At 40.5% G+C, this 23,013-nt stretch overlaps 2 protein-coding genes across 4 annotated transcripts in view; one reads left to right on the top strand and one right to left on the bottom strand.

Annotated features, from left to right (window-relative positions):
* Positions 1-297, top strand: part of rabep2 (rabaptin, RAB GTPase binding effector protein 2) — an 8,126-nt gene extending 7,829 nt beyond the window's left edge. The window contains exon 12 of the mRNA XM_034893324.1: positions 1-297. The gene's annotated coding sequence lies outside the window, so the exon portion shown is untranslated.
* Positions 298-1,924: 1,627 nt separating this feature from the next.
* atp2a1 (ATPase sarcoplasmic/endoplasmic reticulum Ca2+ transporting 1) lies at positions 1,925-22,103 on the bottom strand. 3 transcript variants are annotated; one of them, XM_034893304.1, is made up of 25 exons: positions 21,923-22,103; positions 21,615-21,751; positions 20,368-20,385; positions 19,600-19,682; positions 16,273-16,377; positions 14,499-14,637; positions 13,351-13,431; positions 13,178-13,263; positions 12,460-12,615; positions 12,153-12,294; positions 11,303-11,469; positions 11,103-11,191; positions 10,905-11,007; positions 10,666-10,797; positions 9,583-9,708; positions 9,016-9,234; positions 8,708-8,819; positions 7,043-7,266; positions 6,708-6,928; positions 6,374-6,576; positions 5,892-5,977; positions 5,187-5,320; positions 4,586-4,703; positions 4,184-4,301; positions 1,925-2,229 (listed from the first exon to the last, which is right to left on the bottom strand). In XM_034893304.1, exons 1-25 carry the CDS (start codon positions 22,060-22,062, stop codon positions 2,219-2,221), a joined length of 3,150 nt encoding a protein of 1,049 aa, XP_034749195.1. In that variant the 5' UTR covers positions 22,063-22,103; the 3' UTR covers positions 1,925-2,218. The 3 variants fall into 3 exon arrangements, with proteins under 3 accessions (XP_034749195.1, XP_034749197.1, XP_034749196.1); XM_034893306.1 differs by having other exon boundaries at positions 21,862-22,090; XM_034893305.1 differs by lacking the exon at positions 1,925-2,229 and adding an exon at positions 3,357-3,632.
* Positions 22,104-23,013: the final 910 nt, after the last annotated feature.

Here is a 23,013-nt window from a genome sequence, read left to right as displayed (position 1 = left end):
TGGAGGAGGGAGTCAGTGAAGCTACTTCCTCGCCTGCAGACGCCTCGTGAGTTTTAGACTGTCACATCGGAACCAAAGAGCACAGGTCAAGATAAAAGACCTCAAAAGTGACCAATAAGGACCAACTAACTATCACCACAGAAAATATTGCCGTGACCACTGGTGCTGCTCTTCTAACACTTAATGGATATTCCTAAAGAGACATTATTTTTGTGTTTGGATCAAAGGTGAAACTGCTGCTTAGCGACCAAAGTTATTTTTGATTAACCAATAATGCTTTGGGGATACTGTAAAAAACTGTAGAAAAACAACAACAACATTCCCTTTTTCTTACGTTTAGTAAGTAACACATTTATTCCTGTACTAATACACATGTTAATGTCTTCTGTTAAAGGTCCCGTGACATGGTGCAAGGTGGAGGCTGGGGGGGGTGTGTCTGGGTGGGCAATGCAGGGAAAGGGGAGGTAACCCTGCCCCTTATGACCTCCTTAAGGGGCAAGATTCCAGATCGGCCCATCTGAGCATTCATTTCCTCAAAGGCAGAGCAGGATACCCGGGACTCGGTTTACACCTATCACCATTTCTAGCCACTGGGGGACCTTAGGCAGGCTGGGGGAACTCATATTAATGTTAAAAAAACCTAATAAAGTGAAGCTTTCATGGGACCTTTAAAACTGACACGACTCAAAACACTCAACATTCCAAAAAAACACTTGATTTTGCACTGTATCAGTAATTGATATGCCAACTATGCAATCATTTTTTTTTAGATTGTCAACGGATCACATTGCAAAAATGAATAGTAGGGACGCAAAGTAGAAACTCTCCTAAGTTAACTCTATTTGAGATGTGATTTGTATTATACACACATTAATTTAGTTTAGCATTGTGAACCTATTCCTGTTCTTACAAGAACCATACCAGCTTTTAGACTTCAAGCTAATCAATGATTGTGGATAAGAACAAACGCTAACATTCTTTTCTTCAACCTGTTAAGTTTATAATCAAATACTTTTTTAAAGTTTCTCAACCCTGGACTCCGAACTTCACGCAGAGTCGCTTAATAGATTTGTAAGACTGATATGCACAATAATATATTTCTTGACACCATAAAATTGAATAAAATAGGATTTATTATTCTGTCTAATTTTAGATTTATTTGGAAAAACATGCAAGATCTTAAAATTTTAATACCGTCATTGCAAATTAAAGCAACCTAAAATATGTAATCACAGGCCATGGAAGGTTGAAAACCCCTAAATAATGTTAAGGGTTAACTTTATACCGATTATAGAATATTTTGTCTTAAAGTATATGTATACCATTATACATCAATATTTATTGTTACTTAATTGTAATAATACCTGTGGCCATTTGTAGTGGTGTATACATGTTTGTTTTTGTGTTAAATTGGAATTTCAGTGTTTTTAACCCTGGACCCTATTTTCCCATGGATTTCTGTCTAAGTGACTAATGTGAACAATGTATGTCCACTAAGTGTTTTTTTCCACTGACTCACAGGCTCAGATTGTTATTGTAAGTGTCCAACTACAGCACAGAGATGATGACGTTGCTGTTATCCTGCCGTGCTTTCTTGTAGGAGTACTGATGCTAGGTCAGGACAGTAATTTTAGCTAATATCTTTAGCTCTCCTCCCCTGTGTGCAGCTCTCCAACCTTGGAACATCATTTTTCTTAGCAAAAGCAAAAGGTGCTTTGGTATAGAATTCTTCTCCTCTTTGCCTGGCAGTAGTAGCCTCAGGTAAAATGGTCACTGCAGACTCGATGGACCTGGTCACACCAGGTTTACTTATTGTTAATGACAACAATATTATTTGTTTGTTGCATAACAGAACTGTCAGGAAAATAGTGCAAAACATCCATTAACACTATTGTATACAAAAAAATGAACTGGAAACAACACATTTTCTTTAATACATATCTTTATTCTTTAAGAATAGAATCAACACAGAATAGTTTTAATAACTCACCTATATATTAACTTCAGTACATACACAGAAAAAAATATTTTGCAGCTTTCCTCTGGTGTATTTTCAGATGGCTTATGTGTTTTCTTTTATATTCTGCCACTAGATGTTTTGATCACATCGGGTGACTATTGGCAGGCTCTCTTTCAGTAGGAGCTCAGCCTTTTCTCTCCGTCCTCTGTGTCTCAGCTTTCTCTCTCTGCTTCAGCCGCTCTCTGTCATACTTTGCCTCTAGATTTTCCCTGCAGAGGAAAATGCAAGCGAGTCAGTTGTATGGTAATGGCAGTGTGCTGAGGTTGAGTTGTTGCCAAGATGAGAAGAGTAATACTGCCATAGACATAAAACCACTCTTATGAGGCTACAGCCAGCATCTGGCTAGCTTAGCACAACCAAACAGCTAGTCTGTCTATGTCAAAGGTAACAGTCCATCTTCCAGGGCCTCTAAAACTCTGATTAACAGCGTTTGTTTAATTTGTACATGAATGTGAAAGCATTTTTTTAGGTTGATTATGTGTGTAACAATTTCTTTGGATGGGATGAGTAACTTCCTGAAGGCTCTGCTGGTCCATGGAGACAATAAATACAATGATGCAACACCTGTAAAACAGCAAATTCTCATTTAAAAAAAGAAATGTTGTTGTTTAAATAAATACATCCAATACATACACTACATACCGGTCTAAAGTTTGGGGTCTCTCACAAATGTCATACCATTCCATTATAGACAGAATACCAGCTGATATGAATGGATTGTTGTTCTTTAATGCAATATCTATATTTCTATATTGGCCGTTATCTGCAACCATTCATCCAGCGTTCTAAAGGCACATTTTGTTCACTAATCTATCATTTAATGAACTTACTGGGAAAACGTTGGAGAACCCTTTTGCAATTATGTAAGCAGACAATGTCATCTGAAAAATGCTGCCCTGATTAAAAAAAACAAAAAACAATGCAACAAATCTCAGCTGGTATTCTGTCTATAATGGAGTGCAGTGGAAATTTCTAAGTGACCCCAAAACTTTTGACCGGTAGTGTACCACCTGTACCAGTGTCCACCTGTGTCCAGCAAGGATGCATTACATTCTCTAGGCAAGAAAGTGAACTACTGTAGCATATGTGGAGAAAAACATTGCACATTAGCTAAAATACAGTATCATATATTAAAATGATGAATATAAACCTCTGCACCCTGTGCCAGTATCAAAGTTTGTTAGTCCAACATAACCAAGCAACAGTTTGACCTTTATAGCAAAATGCACAATGTTAGTATGATCATATTAAATACAGTCCAATTGTGCCAGTGTTACAATTTCTACTTCAGAGGATCCAAAACCTGAACCTACTGTAAGAAATAAGCTAAAGTAAAAAGTTTCCAACAATAAACACAAACTACACAAATACCACTTATGATGCGCAGACCAATTATTTCTATTGGCAGTTCATGGCAGATCTATGCACAGCCAGCCAAGCTGATCCCGGTTACACTCAGGATCCAAATGCATTAGTTCAGAAAGATTGGCAAGACAGAGACAAGCTCAACTAAAGAAATGTGCAGAATGCAGAGCGCTTAAACCTTTAGCATGAGTCACGGGAATACCTTGGTTTGTTACAAGGGTATGGAGGAGAGGGAAACAGGTTTAGACTGGATTGTCAGAGAAGGAATTGTAAAAAACAGCATCCAAGGAGAGGAAAGTTAGATAAATGTCATCAGAGAACAGAGGACACAGGGTGGGAGATCATTAAAACTGTGTCAGGAATAAGAAAAAAGGGAGGAGACGTTAGAATAACGTTTAAATAAATTAAGATGTTTCATTAGGAGGTAAATTATGCCATAACATTCAATGAATCAATCCTATATTCCTTAAAAATTAAGCTAAAGGAGGATGATGAAGTTGTGTGTTCTAAAAATCTACACACATGTATGTTTTAAGTGTGTTGAGGCTGCCGACACACTCAAAAATCACGTCACCCGCATCAGTCATTTTCAATTCCCCTTCTTAATGGGTTAAATGGTGCAGAGATTGCACCCTGGATCATAAAGCTCACCTGTAAATATAAGATTACATGTTTTTTTGGTACAAATTATGTAATTAATACTGACTGGATAGGCAGCATCTGTCCAGAAATGTGAATTTACATTTATTTTTTACTCCATATACCATATAAAGAATAAAGGAAACATGCTTGGCTTACCCTCTGGATATGAGCGAGCCACAAACTTGAGAAGCTCATCAATGAGGATGACTGGGAAGGAGAGCTTCAGGACCATCATCCACTGCTCTATGTTCAAGTGAGTGAGCTTGAAGATCATCTGTGGACGAGCGCAACTTTGTGTTAAAGCTGCCAAACTAGCTCTACGTGTATAATTAATACGTAGCAAGTTTCTTGATGGCACAGGTACTGTTAACGTTAGTACCCACTGCTCATATGACTATGAAAACCCTTATTTGAAGCAGCAAAAGAAGAAGAAGAATCTGTAGCTAAGCACTGCGTCATCTAAGTACATAAGCAATGAGAACACGGGAGTTGGAGAGGCAGTGTGTGTCAGGGAGGAGTAGAGGGGGATGGGTGTTTGTTGCAGGAGGCCAGACTCACGGGCAGGGGGTCGACGTAGATGATCATGAAGTGAAGGGACATGGAGAGGGTCATGGCGCCCACCAGCCAGAGGTTGCTCCAGGGGGGCATGCGCATCAGGGACTGGTTCTCAGACAAGCTGGGAGGGGAGGGTGGAGGAGAAAGGTGGGGTTGGATGGTGAAGGCGCATGGGTACATTAATGCAGACTGAAAATGTGTGAGGGCATATAAAAGATAGTCTATGTGTTGACATCAACGTAGGAAAATAAATGTATGTAATGATTAAGCATGTGAACTCTGACACATTTATATGATGAATATTGAAGGAAGGTGTCTTCAATATGTTGTGTTTTGGGTTCCTATAATCACAGTTACATTATTATACTCCAAGTTTTAAAAGTACTCATTCAATACAGAAAAATGGTCCCAAAAGTGTAATGTTAATATAATGTACAGTATGTCAAATCATGGATTACTATTACTTAGGTTCACTAAGGTGAAAGAAGCATTTTACTGTTGTTCAATGGGGAGCTAATTTTAACGTCATCATACTCCATTATAAGTGAAAGTACGGGAATATAAAATTGGTAGAAAATGGTCTGAGTTTGTAGTGTAGCCAGACCTGTTCAGGGCGTTGCACATCTCGATGGTGACCAGCACAGACAGAGCCATGGTCATTGGTGGAGAAGCCTCAAACACCTCGCAATGAATGCCAGCAAAGTCCTCATTGTCCTCGCTGCACTGCATGAAGTGTGACTGAGAAGATGGAGACATTTAATCTTACTACAGTCTGGAATGGTCTCTGAGAAGTGTATTTGTGCAGAGGCCTTGTAGTTTTAGATCAGAATCAGCAAAGTATTTATAAAGTATTATATAATAAAGTATTATGCCAAGTAGTAACATTTACAAGGGATTTGTCCTGGTGAGTGGTGCATACATAAATACATACATATTAAAAGAAAATAAACAGTAAATGCAAATGAAACGTTAACATATATGCAATATATATGCATAACACATATAACAAATACGTGCAATATAACTGTTTTAACAATAAAGAAGAAGAAGAAAAGAAGGCTTTATGGTTAAGTGCAGGATGGGCAAAGACGTTAAGGAATTTGCAAAAAAAACTTCAGGAGATATAGTAGTTTTGTGCAATGTACAGGTAAGTAGTCCACAGGTGGAGTCTGTGGGGATCCCGGACCTTGTTAGTGAGGCTGACTGCAGTTGGGATGATTAGCAGCAGAATGGAGTCCACTGTGTGATAGGACAGCACAGATGCACTGTTTGTAGGAAAACTACACAAATGAAAGTGTTAAATACTAACCAGCTGGTAGAAGGAAACCATTGGGCCTTCATCACAGTACAGGAACCACCATCCAGCAGCTGCAACAGTTGCAGCACCAACATAACCTGGAGGAGATATTACTTGTAAGTGTGGAGGCCTTTTAATCCAAAGACTATTTTTTCCGCAGTTCAAATCCAGAATTGTCAATTGTCATTACACAAGTACATGTTTGTACTTGTGTAATGGCCGCCAAAAAGTTTCTGATGATGTCGTTAAGGAAATCCAAAATCCAAAAGCAAAAATCCTCAGGCTCACTTAACCGTGGAAGTGTTCATTTAAATGACACCGTTATCAAAGTTTTTTGGAGGCCATTATAGACAAAATAAAGGAAATTGCTACAGCACACAAATGCTTCAACTACTAGAGGCTGAGGGATTTATCTGCAGCGTCAATAACAATAAAACCACTTCAAATGCTTCATTGGATGAGTCAGTGAGAGAGTGCTAGTGAGAATGTTGTACCTCCAATGGCCATGTATCTGAAGAAGAGCCAGCCAGAGATGAGGGGTTCTTTGGGGGAGCGGGGGGCTTTGCCCATGATGTCCAGGTCAGGGGGGTTGAAGCCCAGCGCAGTGGCAGGCAGACCGTCAGTCACAAGGTTGACCCACAGCAGCTGGACGGGGATCAGAGCCTCGGGCAGACCAAGGGCAGCGGTCAGGAAGATGCTGAAGGAGTGAGTGTGGAGGTGAGAAGGCAGAGTAAATCATGTTATTAGCTTTGACATGGCCCCGCTTCATGTCTCTCTTGTAATAGTTATTATCACACCACACCTCAGTCCACACAAGTATGAACTCACCAGACTACCTCGCCTACATTGGAGGAGATGAGGTAGCGGATGAACTGCTTCATGTTGTTGTAAATGGCTCTGCCCTCCTCAACAGCGGACACAATGGAGGAGAAGTTGTCGTCAGCCAGGACCATCTCAGAGGCAGACTTGGCAACGGCAGTGCCAGAGCCCATGGCGATGCCAATCTCCGCCTTCTTCAAGGCGGGGGCATCGTTCACTCCGTCACCAGTCTTGGTGAAGGGTAGAAGGAGATGAGTTAGTGTAGTATCTGTATTTCAAGTCAAATGGTTTTATTTAATTTTCAGTGCAAGAAACACAACAAACGACTCTTTTCTTCCTCTCACCATTGCTGTAATCTCATCAAAGCCTTGCAGTAGCTCAACGATCTTAGACTTGTGGGATGGCTCCACTCTGGCGAAGCAGCAGGCCTTTCTGACAGCGATCTTCTGATCGTGTAGAGAGAGGTCATCAAACTCACGACCGGTGAAGGCCCTGTTAGTGACATCCTCATCCTCAGTGAAGATGCCAATACGACGGCAGATGGCCACAGCTGTGCCTTTATTGTCACCTGGGACGGGGGGGGGGAAGTGGGTTTGTTGCATATTAGTCTACATACTCGATGTTTCACTTCCGGGATTGCTCCGGTGCTGCAGGATATTCTGCCAGATGCAAGTATTTTGTGTTTCCTTCTTCTTTCTTTGTGTTGGAATTCTAAACTCCAGTGGATGTACAAGGATAATGGTTAACTACTCCTCAGATCTCTGCAGGGAAAATTGAGACAGCTAGCTAGATTCTCTGTCCAATTTGAGTACTGCTGAAGTTGAACTCAAAGGAAAAATGACACATCATGCCTTCCTATATGTTTTAAATGTCTTTTTTCTACATTTTTTTATTTTGTTATTGCACTTTAATTTGTATACGTAAAGTGTTCTTTTAATTACAAACAGCTAGTTTGTAAAAAAAAAAAAAGTAACTAAGTAACAGAATCTGGGCAGTGAGTGTAAGAAGCAAATACACACTGCTGAGTAACAAATAATTCTAGTTACTGAGTGAAACTTTTCATAGGTTAACACATTGAAATGGTACAATGTTATTTGTGTGTTGATTTCATATCTGTTTTTTGGAGCACATGTATTGAATACATTGTAATAAAGTAAAAACAATATTTATGTAATTAAGTTATGTCTAAAGTAATGATAAGTGACCTATTGCTTTATATTTATGTTTATTTGAAAAGCTATATTTAAAGCTATTACATTTTATTTAAAGCTATAGTGCGTAGTTTCTATCTCCTCTATGAGGAATTCTAAATAGTAACAACAAAACTCTCAACGCGTCCACATGATACAAGCCTTCCGTGATTGCGTACCACACCCACCCCTCCTCCGTGCAGTTGCTAGTAGCCAAGGAGGACACAGATGATTAAAAAAATATGATGGACTCTTCAGAAGAGGTCATTTTCTCCACCCGATTTTCTGTGCGTGAACCAGTATCTGAACACGAAGAAATGCAGAGAGAGTTGTGTGAAGCTGATAGTCTTAATTAGCTTTGTATAAATAATTTGGCAGTGGTTTGAATGTAACGGATGCTCAATAATATCAAAAAGTTACGCACTAAAGCTTTAGCTTAACATGCTTAACTTGACTCTAGAAAAAAATTATTTATGCTTACTGATGGTTTTTAGAATTAATACTAATGTAGACTTGATTTGTCTACTGCAGCGACTTACCGCTCTGTGTTAATACAACTTGACCTGTTAAGTTTCACCCTGTGCAAAAACTTAGATCTTTAATAAGACTACGGGTTTCCACGCAAATTTCTAGTAAAGTCAACTAATTTGGGATAGCAGTGTAAGATTACTTCTGAACAGAAAAAGAAAATACAAAAACATAACAGAAGTAATAAATGTGTGTGTAAAAATGAATGGAATAAAATGTTTCTGTTAAGGCTTTGCTTGTTTTCCTACACAATGCAATCAAAACATGATAAAGTATGATGCACATGCTGACCAGTGATCATGATGACACGGATGCCAGCAGCCCTGCACAGCTCAATGGAACCCATGACTTCCTTACGGGGAGGGTCGAGCATGCCAACGCAGCCCACAAAGGTCAAGTCAGTCTGAAGAAAAAAGGAAAAGAAAAAGGTTTTAGTGTCCTTTGGAGCTACTTGCAAGCAACAATAAACTACTGCAACTTAAAAAATATGACATTCCATTACTTGTTTTAGTAATAACCACTGCTATCAATGACATACTGTACATTTGTACAATATCATATCTGTAGTGTCATTCATTTGTGCTTCATCCGTCATCTACCTCATAGTCTATAAACTTGGTGGCATCCACCAGGTTCATATCCTCCTTCCTTAGAGGTGAGTCACGGGTGGCCAGTGCCAGACAGCGGAGGGTGTCACGTCCGGTGCCCCACTCCTTGATGACTGACATGATGTGGTCTTTGATGGGGTCAGTCAAAGGTACACGGGTGGTGCCCACACGGACGTATGTGCAACGATCAATGACACCTTCTGGAGCACCCTGTGGACAAAGTTAACATAACGTACAACATCATTATCAACATACAGTATAGGCCTACTTTATGTATATGACTTGAGTGACTTTAACTTTATTAAGACTATTTCTTTGGAATTTAGAGGCTTTATATGGCATGGGTATTTTACTATAATATTGTGTTTTGAGATTTTTATAGAGTCCCTAAATTAAATTATTAATTTTTACCAGGCATGGCTATAAGTGATGGGAGCATTGGATGAGCGGTCCATTAATTTTGGTCAAAGCTGTTGTGCTTAAGTGCATCCATGCGGAGCTGCAGTCATGGCTGTAGAGTCTTTGTTGTGTACTGTGTGTTTTCTGTCATACACTCACTTTGATAAACATCTTGTTTCCCACTGGGGCTTTGGCAGATTTGGCAGGACAGCAGTAAACTGACATGGACTTTCTGTCTCTGGAGAACTCCAGGGTGAACTCCTTCTTCATCAGCTGCTTGATCACCTGTTTTTAGAAAATGACGGAAAAGGAGGTCAACTGGAGGAAAAGGATCAAAAATCAAGGTTGAGCCTAGCACATCTTATAAGCCGTTGTTTATGTTATGTCATTTTTCCCACAAATTAAACCGGAAACCTCTTGGGGGCAGTGGACTTACACAGCCTGTTCTCATGAACAATACGTCCGAAAAGATAAGCATAGTAATTTGTGTGATTGCCATGCTTTCTTTGCTGTGCGCCACATTGACTGACCCTTAACACGCAGGACAAGGAAAACACATGACTTTCATCCAGGAATTGCGTGTTCCTTGGGAGTTTTTTAATACAAACCACATTCTTTTTCCCAAACTTAACCAATTTGGTGCTTAAAATTTAACTTTCGTCACCGCATAACGCTCACTTGTTCTAGCCTAGAATTAATCTAATCTTTGCCAAAATTGAATGACCACAAGCCATCAGCTCGCGGTGCTCTGTACCCGGCAAACAGTCACCTATTCTTGGGTAACTGAACCACCAACTATTAATGACCTGACGGAGCACCATGCTGATCACCATTTGAATTACCATGCGGAGCACTGCAGCTGGTGTCGCAGAGTTCTGTAGCGGCTAAACACATCTACTAACTCCCGCTGGTACAACGAGCTGTGGCGGAAGTCTGTAGCCGTGTCATGAAGCTCTGTAGCATCTTAAACAGCTATCACGTGACCAGCTGTCTGTCTCGTATAATATCATTCGTTCGAGTGAGCATACATTTTCATACGATTTCCAGCTGATGTCTCCTAGTTTTCGTATGATATCATACGTTTGAGTGTGCGTAACGTTTTCGTACAATATCCTACGTTCATGTTCTTTGTACAAACACTTTCATCTGTAGATGAATGGACCTGCCCACTTTGTTACAATAAAATGTCTTTGCATACAGGATAACATGCTACATACTGTATGGCGTCTTGTATGGACTTACAGAACAGCAAGCATTTGCCCTTTCCACCTTGGACAGGCCACGCACTTCACTGTTGAACACGTTCATCTTCTCCACCAAACAGGAAAGAGCTGTTTCAGTGGCCTCGCCCACTTTTTCATAAATACCCTTGGACTGCATCATAGACAAATAAGAGAGAACGAAAATACATTGAAAGTTGGTTGTGTTACATTTAAACTTTAATGTCATAAACACAAAAATCTCCTGAATGCTCTGCAGACCTCGTTGTAGTCCAGGGAAGAGTCATTGCAAAGAGCGCAGATGGTAGCCAGCTCGACCAGTCCGTCATACTGACCGCACTTTGTCAATGAGCCATTCTTTGTACTTGTGGAAAAAGATTGACAAAATGATTTAGAATAAAATAAGATGTGTAGTCATACAATGGTGTCTATGTGTTTGCATGGTCTTATGACACTTACACTTCTCCCTCGGGGGTGTACTTTGAGCCTGAGATGTCAAACTGGCTGAGAGAAACATTGTCACCATCGACTTTCTCAATGATGAACATCTACATGGAAAAATGACAAAAAACAAGCAAACAACAGTCATCATTCTGCGTTTAAAATGAATGTAGGTATATGCAGTATGTGTGACTTCACACCTGTGAGTATGAACCTACCTTAGTTACACACATCTGGTTGGTGGTGAGGGTACCGGTCTTGTCAGAGCAGATGACTGAGGTGCAGCCCAGGGTCTCCACAGAGGGCAGACTTCTGACGATGGCGTTCTTCTTGGCCATGCGGCGGGTTCCCAGAGCCAGGCAGGTAGTGATGACAGCAGGCAGACCTGCCATGCACGGAGCAAGAGATTAGGCAGGGAGGTACTAAATGAAACAAAAAGTGATTGCTGGAAAGGTGAACACAACATCAAGATGGACTTCTTAAGCCGAATAACCAGGTGATAAGAAAGAATGATCTGACACGTCTGTTCAAAACCAATTGCAACTGGACAGGCCAAGATGTGAGATGGGGCTGTTGCAAGCCATTCAGTCAGCTCTGTGTTCAAAGTCTTGGCAAAAATCAACTGTAATTATGATGTGGAGAAGGTCTGGATAGTCTCCAGTTAAGTGAAATTAAGGTGGCATCTGTGTTTGCTGAGGATGTTGTCCTTATAGCTTCATCCTACTGTGGTCTGTAATTTTTGAGTGTGGTGTGAGGAATGTCTGCACATCCAAATCTCAGACTGTTTCTGTCCCAGAAAATTTAATTTGTCCCATTCAGGGGCAAAAAGGCTTATTGTATGTGTAGGAGTTAGACGGTTTTAAGGGTCCTAGCCACAACTGAGGGTAAACCAGTTAGATTGTAAAGACATAGGTGACTATGCAAGCTCATGATTTATTGACTAATTATCTTTTAAACTGTTGTTGATTTTTTATGGAGCATCCCATCAGGTGAGCTACACAAGATGAATCTTAGATATGATCATTTTCTTTTCTTTTCTCCAAGTAGTTGTTAATCCAAGGGGTTTACCTTCAGGGATGGCAGCGACAGCCAGAGCCACAGCAATCTTGAAATAGTAGACTGCACCGCGGATCCAGGAGCCTCCATGGACGGGGTCATTGAAATGGCCAATGTTGATCATCCACACAGCCACACAGATGAGGGAGATGACCTGGAGGACAGGCAGTCAGAGGAACGTGTGACACATTGGTTCTATCTTTTAGTTTTACATACAAAAATGTGTATCCTCAGTCATTAAAAACAGTATTAGGTTTCATTTGTACAAAATAAATAAATAGATAAAAACTGATCCGATTTGGCTATCTGCCTTACCAACCTTGGAGAGCTGCTCTCCAAACTCGTCCAGTTTCTGCTGCAGAGGGGTCTTCTCCTGCTCAGTGGCAGCCATCTGGTCACGAATCTTACCGATCTCAGTGGAGACACCAGTTGCAACAGCAATACCAGTGGCTCTTCCTGCAGCTATGTTGGTGCCCTGAAGAGAGACAGAAAAAAAACATTAGAAAGTTAGACAAAACAGACTGAAATATATGCTACAACAACCACTTTATTGGATGGATTGGCATTAAATGTTGTATATAAATTCATGTTCCCCAGAGGATGAATCCTACTGATTGCCTGACTTTTTAATTAATGCCACAGGGGTTTAACATTTGCTGTTTTTAGTGAACTGTCTCAACAGATATTGGTTGAATTCTCTTATAAGCCAGTTACTGTTCTCCACAACACTCAAATGGAGCGTGTACAGGTGTACTGATAATGAGCAGTGGGGGTATCATTTTGAAAAAGAAGGACATTGCATTAGGAAACATTTGGCAGCAACCTAATTTAATATGTAAAGTTTATGAACTGTTGTGGGCCTGCTGCTATGACAAGCAAAAATGTTGATTGTTAAAAAAAGTTTATTTGGTGAAGGAAGAGGGGACAGGTGTAGGGTTAACAAAAAAGGTTTAGGAGAATGAACTGCAAGGTGAGTTTGCCAGGTTTGATGAAAATAAAGGAAAAAAAGGAGAGCAGCACTCAGGAAACAGACTCACAGAGAACAGCATGTTCTTCTTGTCCTGGTTGACAGCTCGGGGGTCTGGGACGGCATCAGTGTGTTTAATCACACTGACAGACTCACCTATTAGGAGACATATTTTGGGTGGGGTGGTCAGAAAAGGAGGCAGGCATCAAAAAACATAATTTCCGTCTGTCCTGTAACACCTACCAGTAAGAATGGACTGGTCCACACGCAGGGTTGTAGATTTGATGGAGATGAGCCTGATGTCAGCTGGCACTTTGTCTCCAACTAGTGTCCACACAAACACACACATAGAAATGCAGACTCAAATTTAGCCATTTTACTAAATTTTTTTTTTTCATGATTACATTACAAACAGCTTCATTTCAATCTGGCTGCAGCATTACAGTAGGATGAAGGGGGAAAGGTTGATTGATTGTTTTTAGCACTATGGATGGATAGTGTTGTTGTTGAAAACTGATACCACAGTCGGAGACCATGGGTAGATTATGAAATGAAAGAACAGGTGCACGGCAAACAGAGGGAGAGGGAGAGACAGAGGAGCGAGTCCGGCCTTCAATATAAAGTGTATTTATACTCAGGCTTGCTTTTTTTCTTCCCGCAGCAAGCTCCTTCAGTTCCCCTCCATCCCTTTATTTAATGACTGCCTTAAAAGGGCCCATGTTCATTCTCAAGGACATCAGGAGAGGTTTAATCTTACACACATAGATAACACACTGTGGAGTTTTTAGTGCATGTCATCTTTTTGAAATGTTTTTGTTTCAATCTCGGAGTCAAACATTACTGTATTTTGAACTGATATTGTTTTTGTAAAACACTTTCTAAATCCAAGGTTGAGAAGTCCTGAAAAAGCCAGAGCTGAGCTTTGGCTTGATCATTATAAAATGCTTCATAGTAAAAATGTGTTTCAAATGGTATTACAGTATATTCTTTGACTTTGATATGATTTGACTTTCCCATTAAAGCTGAAGCAATCTCTTGCTTGCTCGTTCTCTTTTTTTCTATGCTCAACACTTTATGATTAATTATAGATGTGTCCCAATGTCAGCTGCTGTTTCTTTTGCTTGCTCATATCCTGACTGGAAAAGACAAATGACACAGACCAGTAGCTCCCTTTTCTAATATTTCCATATAGCTGTGTTGAGTGGAATGTGATACCTTTTCACATGCCACCTTTCATTTTAAATTTGCTCATGCACAAGAAAGATCACTGCTGCAGCCAAATTACAATGGTTTGGACTGTTCCTGTAGTTTTTTCAGCAGCTTAATGGACTTTGAGTCTGTGCAGCAGGTGAAGCTCTGAAAAGAGAGCCTTCTTGTTTTGGGAAGCTTACCGGAAACCTCCACCACATCACCAGGAACAATCTCCCTGGCCTTGATTCTCTGAACGCTCTTCCTGTCCGACCGGTAAACTTTCCCCATCTCAGGCTCGTATTCCTTCAGAGCCTCAATGGCACTCTCTGCATTGCGCTCCTGTTGTAACACACCAACCAAAACATAAAATATGGTCATCATAGTACAGTGACCTCCCTGAACATGCCAACTCTAGACAAAATGCATCAGTCCTTATTGTGCATTAGAGTGTCAAACTCCATATACAAGCATTTGTACAGGTCACATGTATTTACAGCATCTGCCTCTAATGGTGGAAAAAATAACTTGAATAAAAAATAATAAAACCTGTATTCATGCAATACCTTTTCAAGCAATTCATGTTTATTGAAACAACCCACAGAGTTTATTTAACTGGTAAAAATGACTAGAGTTGGTAATGTGTGAGCCCATGTTTAGACAATGTTCATTTTTTAGAGTTAAACAGTCATTAACCCAGCTAAACGGCTTCTGTGCGTGTTTGGTTTGGTCAGATGTGATTGATGGCAACATGAGCAAACAACTCAACAAGTGTGATGAGATCCTGACTCAAATGTTGCTAAATCCTGTTTAGTGCATGTAAATATGTGACATTCCCTTTTTCCCAGCTGAACCCCACCTACATGAAACAAGTGAGAAAAGCAAATAAAAACAGAAACCTTGCAAGTAAAATAACCATTGTATTGGACCGCATTGCTCACTGTTAAAAGATGACGAGAACAATGATGAGAAAGTAGGCTTTCTGGGCCCTTCAGAGTTGTTCTTTAAAAGAGTTAATATACAGCATCTTGACCCAAACTGTTTGTTTGACAGTTCAAAATGTTTACAACCAGAAACATTTATGTGCACCAATTATTCTCCATAATACCATGTGCAGTTAGCCATCCAATCAGCTAATTAACATTAACAACTTACAATTCCTGTAGTTTAGAAAGTAAATAGAAATACACATGACCAAAAGCTATGACTAATGGGATGCTAAATTATGGTTTAAAAAGTTATAATTCTTTGTCATTTAGCAAATCTTGAGTGATGTGTGTTTGCAGTGAGTCTGCTGAACTACAGGTTAGAGAAAGTCAAAAGGCTGGTGCTCAGTTCAGCCTGTGGTTCCTTCCAAGGCTGCCCTCAACCGCCTCAAAGTGTAAAGCCTGACTTATGCCAGCCGCCCTCCCTCTCGCCATTCCCCCCCATTCCCCCCATGTGTGAATCCTTGTACATAGTTTCCAAATGACTGCCTCAGGGTTGACATGAAGCCCCCCGACCGCACACACACACACAGACACACAGACACACACACACACACGCACACACACACACGCACACACACACACACACACTCCCTCAAACCTGTGGTAACCTGATCATCCCTCTGTGTATTTACTGCAGATTGTAACAAAGCAGACCGAAGCTTGAGCCTTCAAGGGTCCCAGTCCGCCATCACCCTCCACCATTACCCTCTCGCTCTCAGTCGCCCCCGCTGGCTTAACCTTTCGCCTCTCACCTCCGGCTGACGTCATCTCTCTGTTTCTGGACTCCCTTGAACTCTGAGCTGTTGTGGGCTCCCTGTAAAGGACACGGGCTGCGACCTGAACAGGCCGTCCATCGTGTGATGATTTATTGTGTGTGACTGTTACTAAGTATAAGAGTCTATTTAGGTGTCCGTAAAAGAAAGCATTCAGGAGCAGGTATGTGTCCTTGTGATTGTTCCTTTGGGTGTGTGTGTGTGTGTTCACTGACCTGCCACACTCCAACGATAGCATTTGCAATGAGGATGAGGAGGATGACTAAGGGCTCCACAAAGGCAGTGACGGTCTCCTCACCTTCCTCGAACAAAGCCAGTACCTTAAAAAGACGGAGAGAGAATGTACAAGTAATGAAAATATCTTTTATTTTACGAGTTCATTATGTTTACTAGGTGTGATGAGTGTATCCCGTTGAATTCACATTTTTCCCTTCCTTTTGTTAAAACAAGACAAAATGTATGATGCTCAGGGACAACATTAGCACTAGAACCAACAAAACTCCTATCACAAGTTTCAAGAGTGTAAGATGATCTCTTTAAATAGCTTGTGTTGTTCTGCCAACGGGCTAAAATCCAATTCACACAATCATGTAAAAGACAAAAAAGCAGAAAATCCTCAAATTTGAGAGGCACATGGCAGAAAATTAATCCGTGAGGAATCATGTTTTTGTGGTGGAATTTCTGGTGATCTATTGGCAATGTCACTTAAACCAAGGTCATTAAAACACACACACACATACACACACACACACACACACACACACACACACACACACACACACACACACACACACACACACACACACTGGGAGTACATCACATACACCTGCATGTCCCAATATTTCTTTAAGCTAAAATAGTGAAGTGTTGAAACCATTAGTCAATCAACAGACAATTCCAATTTTGGTCAATGAATCGTCATTTATGAATCAGAAATGCCACAGGTTCTTTTTGTTAAAATGTCCTGATTTGCAGCCTTAAAAAAAGAGTTTTATCATTTTATATTAAATACTTTTGGGTTTTGGACTGTTGCTCGAATAAAACAAAACATTTACTGACATTGTCTTGAGTTCTAGGAGCTTGTGATGGGTAGTTTTCATTATTTTCTGACAATTATTTGAAAAACTATAGACAGAAAGTAATCATTGCGGCAGCAACAATAAGGTTGTGTTTTTTTTTGTTTCGTTACACAGTAGCTCCATTTTATCATGAACTATAGTAGATGCTTCATGCATCTCTTTATATACATTCCTCCCCAAAAATCACCTTTAGGAATTTGTTATCTTTAAAGTTCTGCAGGTTTGGACATTGATTACCCTTATGATGGATGATGGATCAAGTTGATCTATTAGTGGATCTATTAGGGTCAATAATCAGTAGCTCATGATACCGACTCTTTTTTTGTTGTTGTTGTTGTAAGACATTGTCACTGTTGGTGATACTTTGTTGTGCACCTGTTGCTCAGTTTGACAGTATTATTATTTACTGCTGGTAGGCAGGAAATATAAAATACTCACGGCGAGTAGCTATTTGTGACAGTGATGAACTGTCACCGCATCGAATTACAATGGTCATTGTTGTCTCTTATGTCATCCTATGTGTGAAATCTTTGCTCTGCATGTGACTCTTTTTCAAACCTATAGTCTAACACGTGTTGTGCCCCTGTGAACGGGAGTCTGTTTCGGAAAGCTTCGTGTTGACATTGACACAGATTAGTTGCAGGCCAGCAGAGCACAGAGCCAACCAGAGAAGAGCCCCATCCTTCTCTCGTAGCATTATTACTTTTTTGCTCCTCCTCATCGTGATCTGTTGCTTTTGATCTCACATCTTTTCTCACGCTTTCCCAAAAATAGTCTCTGTTGCTAACTTCTCCAGTCTGTCTTCACCCTGCCACTCTTCAAAGACACAATCGATCCCCAGAATGCAAGTCCGAGGCTGTCAGCACGCTGCAGCGGCAGGACGTTCCTGTGTGTATGAATAGGATGACCATGTATTTGCAGTATTTAGTGTTCTCTGTTTTAGAAACCGTAGACGACTCTGAATCTATTGGTCTCAATTGTCATTGTAACAAACAATGCCATTGTGCAACCTAATCTCCAAACACCCCATTACCCGACTATGTCTCGCTCTCTGTCTATCCTGCTGCTGCAAGCCATCCCTCGTTCCTTCCATCCCTGACCTTTGTCCAAGGATACAGTTTCTCATGCTGGCTTGAGACTTTCTTAAAATAAAGCTCCTGCTATGCATGTGCACTCTCTCTCTCTTTCTCTTCATTTTGCGCTCTCTTTTCCACACACAGACACACACACACACACACACACACACACACACACACACACACACACACACACAAAGCCGTCAGGCCTTCTAAGGCCATAGTGACAGCTGTACAGGGAGGCCAGAGGGCAGAGATTGAGGATTAAGACAATGTGTTCAGCCTACTCTCCTCCACAAAACAGTTTTGGAGAGAGCAACAGTGGAGGGGAGGAGGTCGAGAGAGAGAGGGATTCCTTGTGTAAATGAGAGTGAGGACATGTAATTTAATAACTCAGCGATGTACACGAGTTTGTGCGTGTGTAACCACAAAGAAAACAGGCGAGAGGTCAGAAAGGTTGCAGCTCAGAGTTTGCACTGCTAACATCACTGTCGGGTTCGTTATTGTCCCTGAACAAGACAATCTTGTTCCTTTGATTTCTTTGACTTTATCAGTTTTAGTTTTGTTTGTGAGGTGCTCCATCACTGTCACGCCACGTTTAGATACAAGAAATGGCCTCTTTTGCAACAACTTTGAGCAGCTAATATTTGACTTTGTTGCCTCTAGCAGCTCTTCTAGGACCAGTAGTCTAAATTCAGACTAAGTCTAACATAACCCATCTGATTGGTATGGCTTGTTATGGACCGATAGGAGCAAGGTCAGGAAAGTGCTTTAATGATTGAGACTACCTTCTAATAGATCAGCTTCAACATGCTGAATGCAAGTTTTGATGGGTGTGAACTGTGAAAAGATTGAGGGTTCTCAGATTTACATTTCCAATAATAATCTTCTATATGCTAATACAATCTAATCATAACAATCGAATTATATTTTTGTGGCATATTAGCAATGTAGGCCACAGTATGAGGGGGAGATTTTGAGATATGGTATCGGAATTCTATGAAAGAAACACAACTATTACATACTGTTCAGCAACAGGTCTGAACTTTTGAGAAATTAAATTCTCTATTTTTTTTTCTTTCACTTTGTCGAATGCTTTCATACTCATGAGGGATATTTGTTCAATCTGTTGTCTGGGCTCAGTTACTAGGACTCTTTAGGGACCAAAAATAAGTACAGTAAATGTACATAGTAGGATAAAAACTGCCTTTGTGATCTAATATGAATATGAATATGCATCTTTATCCAATTTGGACCTTTCACTACACAATTCTTAAATACACAAGGGCCATATTCAAAACCCTTTGCAAGTTCCCTGCATTCACATACTGCACCATGCAAACACAAATGTTCTGTCTCACGGAAAGAAAAAAGGGAGCAAACTCACAAAAGAGATGCAGGCAGCCAGCAGCAAGATTCTGACCAACAGGTCCTCGAACTGTTCCACCACCAACTCCCAGATGGTCTTTCCTGTTAAAGAAAATACATCGATTCACATACAGTATTCAAGTGTGTGTGTTCGGACAATTGTGAATATTTCCTTGCTGGTAATATATTATTATATTTACATGGTATACATGTTATGGAATGTCAATAATCTCAATAATTAAACTTGGGTTAAGTAGGAGAAGCACTGATTGTTATGAAACTAAAGATAAACATTTGGGATGCTCATCCATCCATCCATCTTCGACCGCTTATCCGGTATCGGTATCGGAGCACCTAGGATGCTCATATAAAGCAAATTTTTACTGCATGTGCACAACACTAGTTTCAATATTGCCCAGTCAACGTAGCTGACTGCAAGCTGTTAAACAGTCAGTGCAGATAGGCTGTAGACATCCAACATCTCCAAAGCTACAGGAAATGAATGGCCTTGGATCAACTGATTTCTTCAGGTTATGTGCGGAGTGAACATGTTTTTTGGTAGTTTGGATCTCTATAACTATCTCTAAACCTGTGGCACACTGGTGGAACAGAACAAGAAGCCAATGACAGGTGTTAGATAAACGACTGTGTGACTTGTCATCACAGGAAGTGAGAATAACAGGTGTGTCCGTGTGGCACAAAGTTAAAAGATGCACCCTGATCAACACCATGTGATTCAAACATTAATGATTGAAAAGCAGATGTTAGAGGTTTAAAGTGGACTCACCCTCCTCCGCTGGCAGCTCTGTGGGTGAAGAGAGACAAATATATTAATGAAACACAACTACACGCCAATTTAGCCATCCATTTTGTCAATGAGGACAAAACAGCTTTGAGAGATTTAGGATTCAAAACTAACTAAACATCACATAACGACATAATCAATTCCACTCACATATTTATAATAGACAATTGGTCGGACACTACAATGTATTGCATGCTAAATGATTAATTACTGACAGCAGCTGGTTTGTTCCTCTTTGTCCTTTTGCCAGTTTCTAACAGTAATTTGTCTTTTCTAACTGACGTTTACAGTGAACTTAATTACACTGTTAGTCTGGTCTAACAAAATACAGAGTCACTGATGCCTGTTGAGCATGATTTTATGCAATGATATGACAGTACAAAGTAAAATGCTTACATGTTCACACTTTACTGTATGTAAAATGCTCTTGTTTTTTTGTTAAAAAAGGTCTTTTTAACACCAGTCATAATCACACAGGTATAACTGATGACATTAAAAAAGGCTGTATTCCACTTACTGCTAACAAGCAACTGAGAGTTATCAGTCAGAGATATTAATCCCACATGTGTAACCCCCTGCTATGATGAATTTAAATTAATGCACGTGTTTTCTTAAATGCTAGGAAGGAGACTTTTATGCAATTTTGATTCATTTTGACAAACAAGACTCGACTCAAGGTCCACTTGCAAGCCTTTTTGAAGGGCGTTCAGGCTGCATTTCACAGGCCTTCCTTAGCTGACAGAGTTTGTTTAACTCCATCCTGCTGAGGGAGGCATGAGACACAGTTGGAAAAAAGTAAGTAAGTTGACCTTAAGCTGTTTCCAAAGTTAGGAAAGAACTGTCACGCTCTAATGTAATAATAAATGAAGAATCTTCAATCAGAACTAAAGCCAGTAGTGATTGTCAGAAACCTGAAACTCAAATGCACCTGCTCCACAGCCCCCCCCTTCCCATTTCTATCCCGTAATTAAACCATCATCAAAAACATCACACAGTCCCAGTTCATCTGTCTGTCATGCAGTGTCTCTTTGAACCATTTTCTCTTTCTAAACCTCTCATGTGTCTTCTAATTTAAATTCAATGATAGACGAGTCTACACCCTGGGATTCCTCAATCACTTCATTTATTACTACTCTTTTATCACAGCCTTCAATGCTCTGTCCAACTGTTTCCTACTTCCATCCATCCATCCATCCATCCATCCATCTTTTTCTTTTTCTCTCCCTCACCGTTGTAGCCATACTTTTCCAGGTTCTTCTTGAACTGCTCAGGTGAAAGGCCGGTTTCTTCAGTGACACCAAAGTAGGAGAGAACCTCTGGTGACTCTTTCATGTGTGCGTTCTCCATCCTTGCTGAAACGGTGAGGCTTCAGGAACAAAAGGGATAAAAAACACAGAAACATTCACATCAAGTCTGAGCGGCCCAGCTGGCCTGATATTGAGAATTAAAACGAATGAAGCTCAAACGTTTACCCACCACTTTCTTGAAGTGTGGGATTAGGGTTTAAAAACTGACAAACCCCTGCGTTCACACTTACTCTCTCTCTACCTCCTCTCTCTCTCTCTCTCTATCTCTCTCTCTGGGCTGTTGCTCTCCTTTCGAAGCCCTGGACTGACAGAAAGTGCAACCCAGCAAACTCTCCTGAAAAGTTTTATACAGATGAAAAAGTGGCCTCATTGGTGCTTGCTCACCAAGCACTCACCCCTCATTGGCTGAAAACATCTCAAATAGGTGGGCAGGGATGGCCCTGTGGTAAAGAATAGACAGGGGTGAATGGGGAGGGGGAACAAGTGCAAGCAACTGCAGAGGGGTCTACTGCCTGGCAAGCAGTCAGGGGCAACACAACGGCTTTCTGAATGAGAGGTAGGGGACACTGAAGATCCCACGGCAGAGTACTTCTTTGTGGATGTTCATCTACCCAAGAAGTGAATAAAAGAAATGTCAAAACATCAAAGGTTTTGAAAGGTCACTTAACTTCTGCTTTTGCTGAAGCAAACTTAAATAATTTGAACTAGTCCTATTTATGTGTTCACACAGTCTTACTCAATGCATTTTATTGCTCTAAAAAACTAACTAGTTAAACTATTGTTAATAGTTACTTTACAAATTAAGAATGTACCTAAGAACAACATATCATGAGCTTATAAAATACAATGCATTGTTTTTTTCCCTCTTTTTTCACCCGTTAATCATCTCAGGACCCCTCAGTTTGGAGGGGCCAGACCCATAGGTCAGGCACCACTTGACCAAAGTATCAAAAGGTTTATGTAGCGCCAACAGTAAAATACTACTTAAAGGGCTGTACTCTAAATACAAAAAAACAGCAGCCTGGGATTGCCTCCACACAGCTCTCACAGACTGTTCCCCAATATATGAAATATCTACGTTTTCACAGTCACATGCACTAACATGCACACGCGACCAGACTGGCTTTAAAAACAAAGAAGCAAGAAGCTCGCGTTACAAAACACACAGAGGGAGTGTGACTTCATTCTCTGCAAAGGACAATACATATTTATGCCTCTGCTGGACACCACTCAGTGTTTTGCAGTCAGTTTACATTTTCATATCACAGCATATCATACCTTCAAAAGGCTTCAACTCTTTTACCATTCACATTTTTTCAAG

Source organism: Etheostoma cragini, chromosome 15, assembly GCF_013103735.1.
Source record: "Etheostoma cragini isolate CJK2018 chromosome 15, CSU_Ecrag_1.0, whole genome shotgun sequence".
In the NCBI taxonomy this organism is placed as follows: Eukaryota; Metazoa; Chordata; class Actinopteri; order Perciformes; family Percidae; genus Etheostoma; species Etheostoma cragini.
This window is presented reverse-complemented; position numbering and strand designations above follow the sequence as displayed.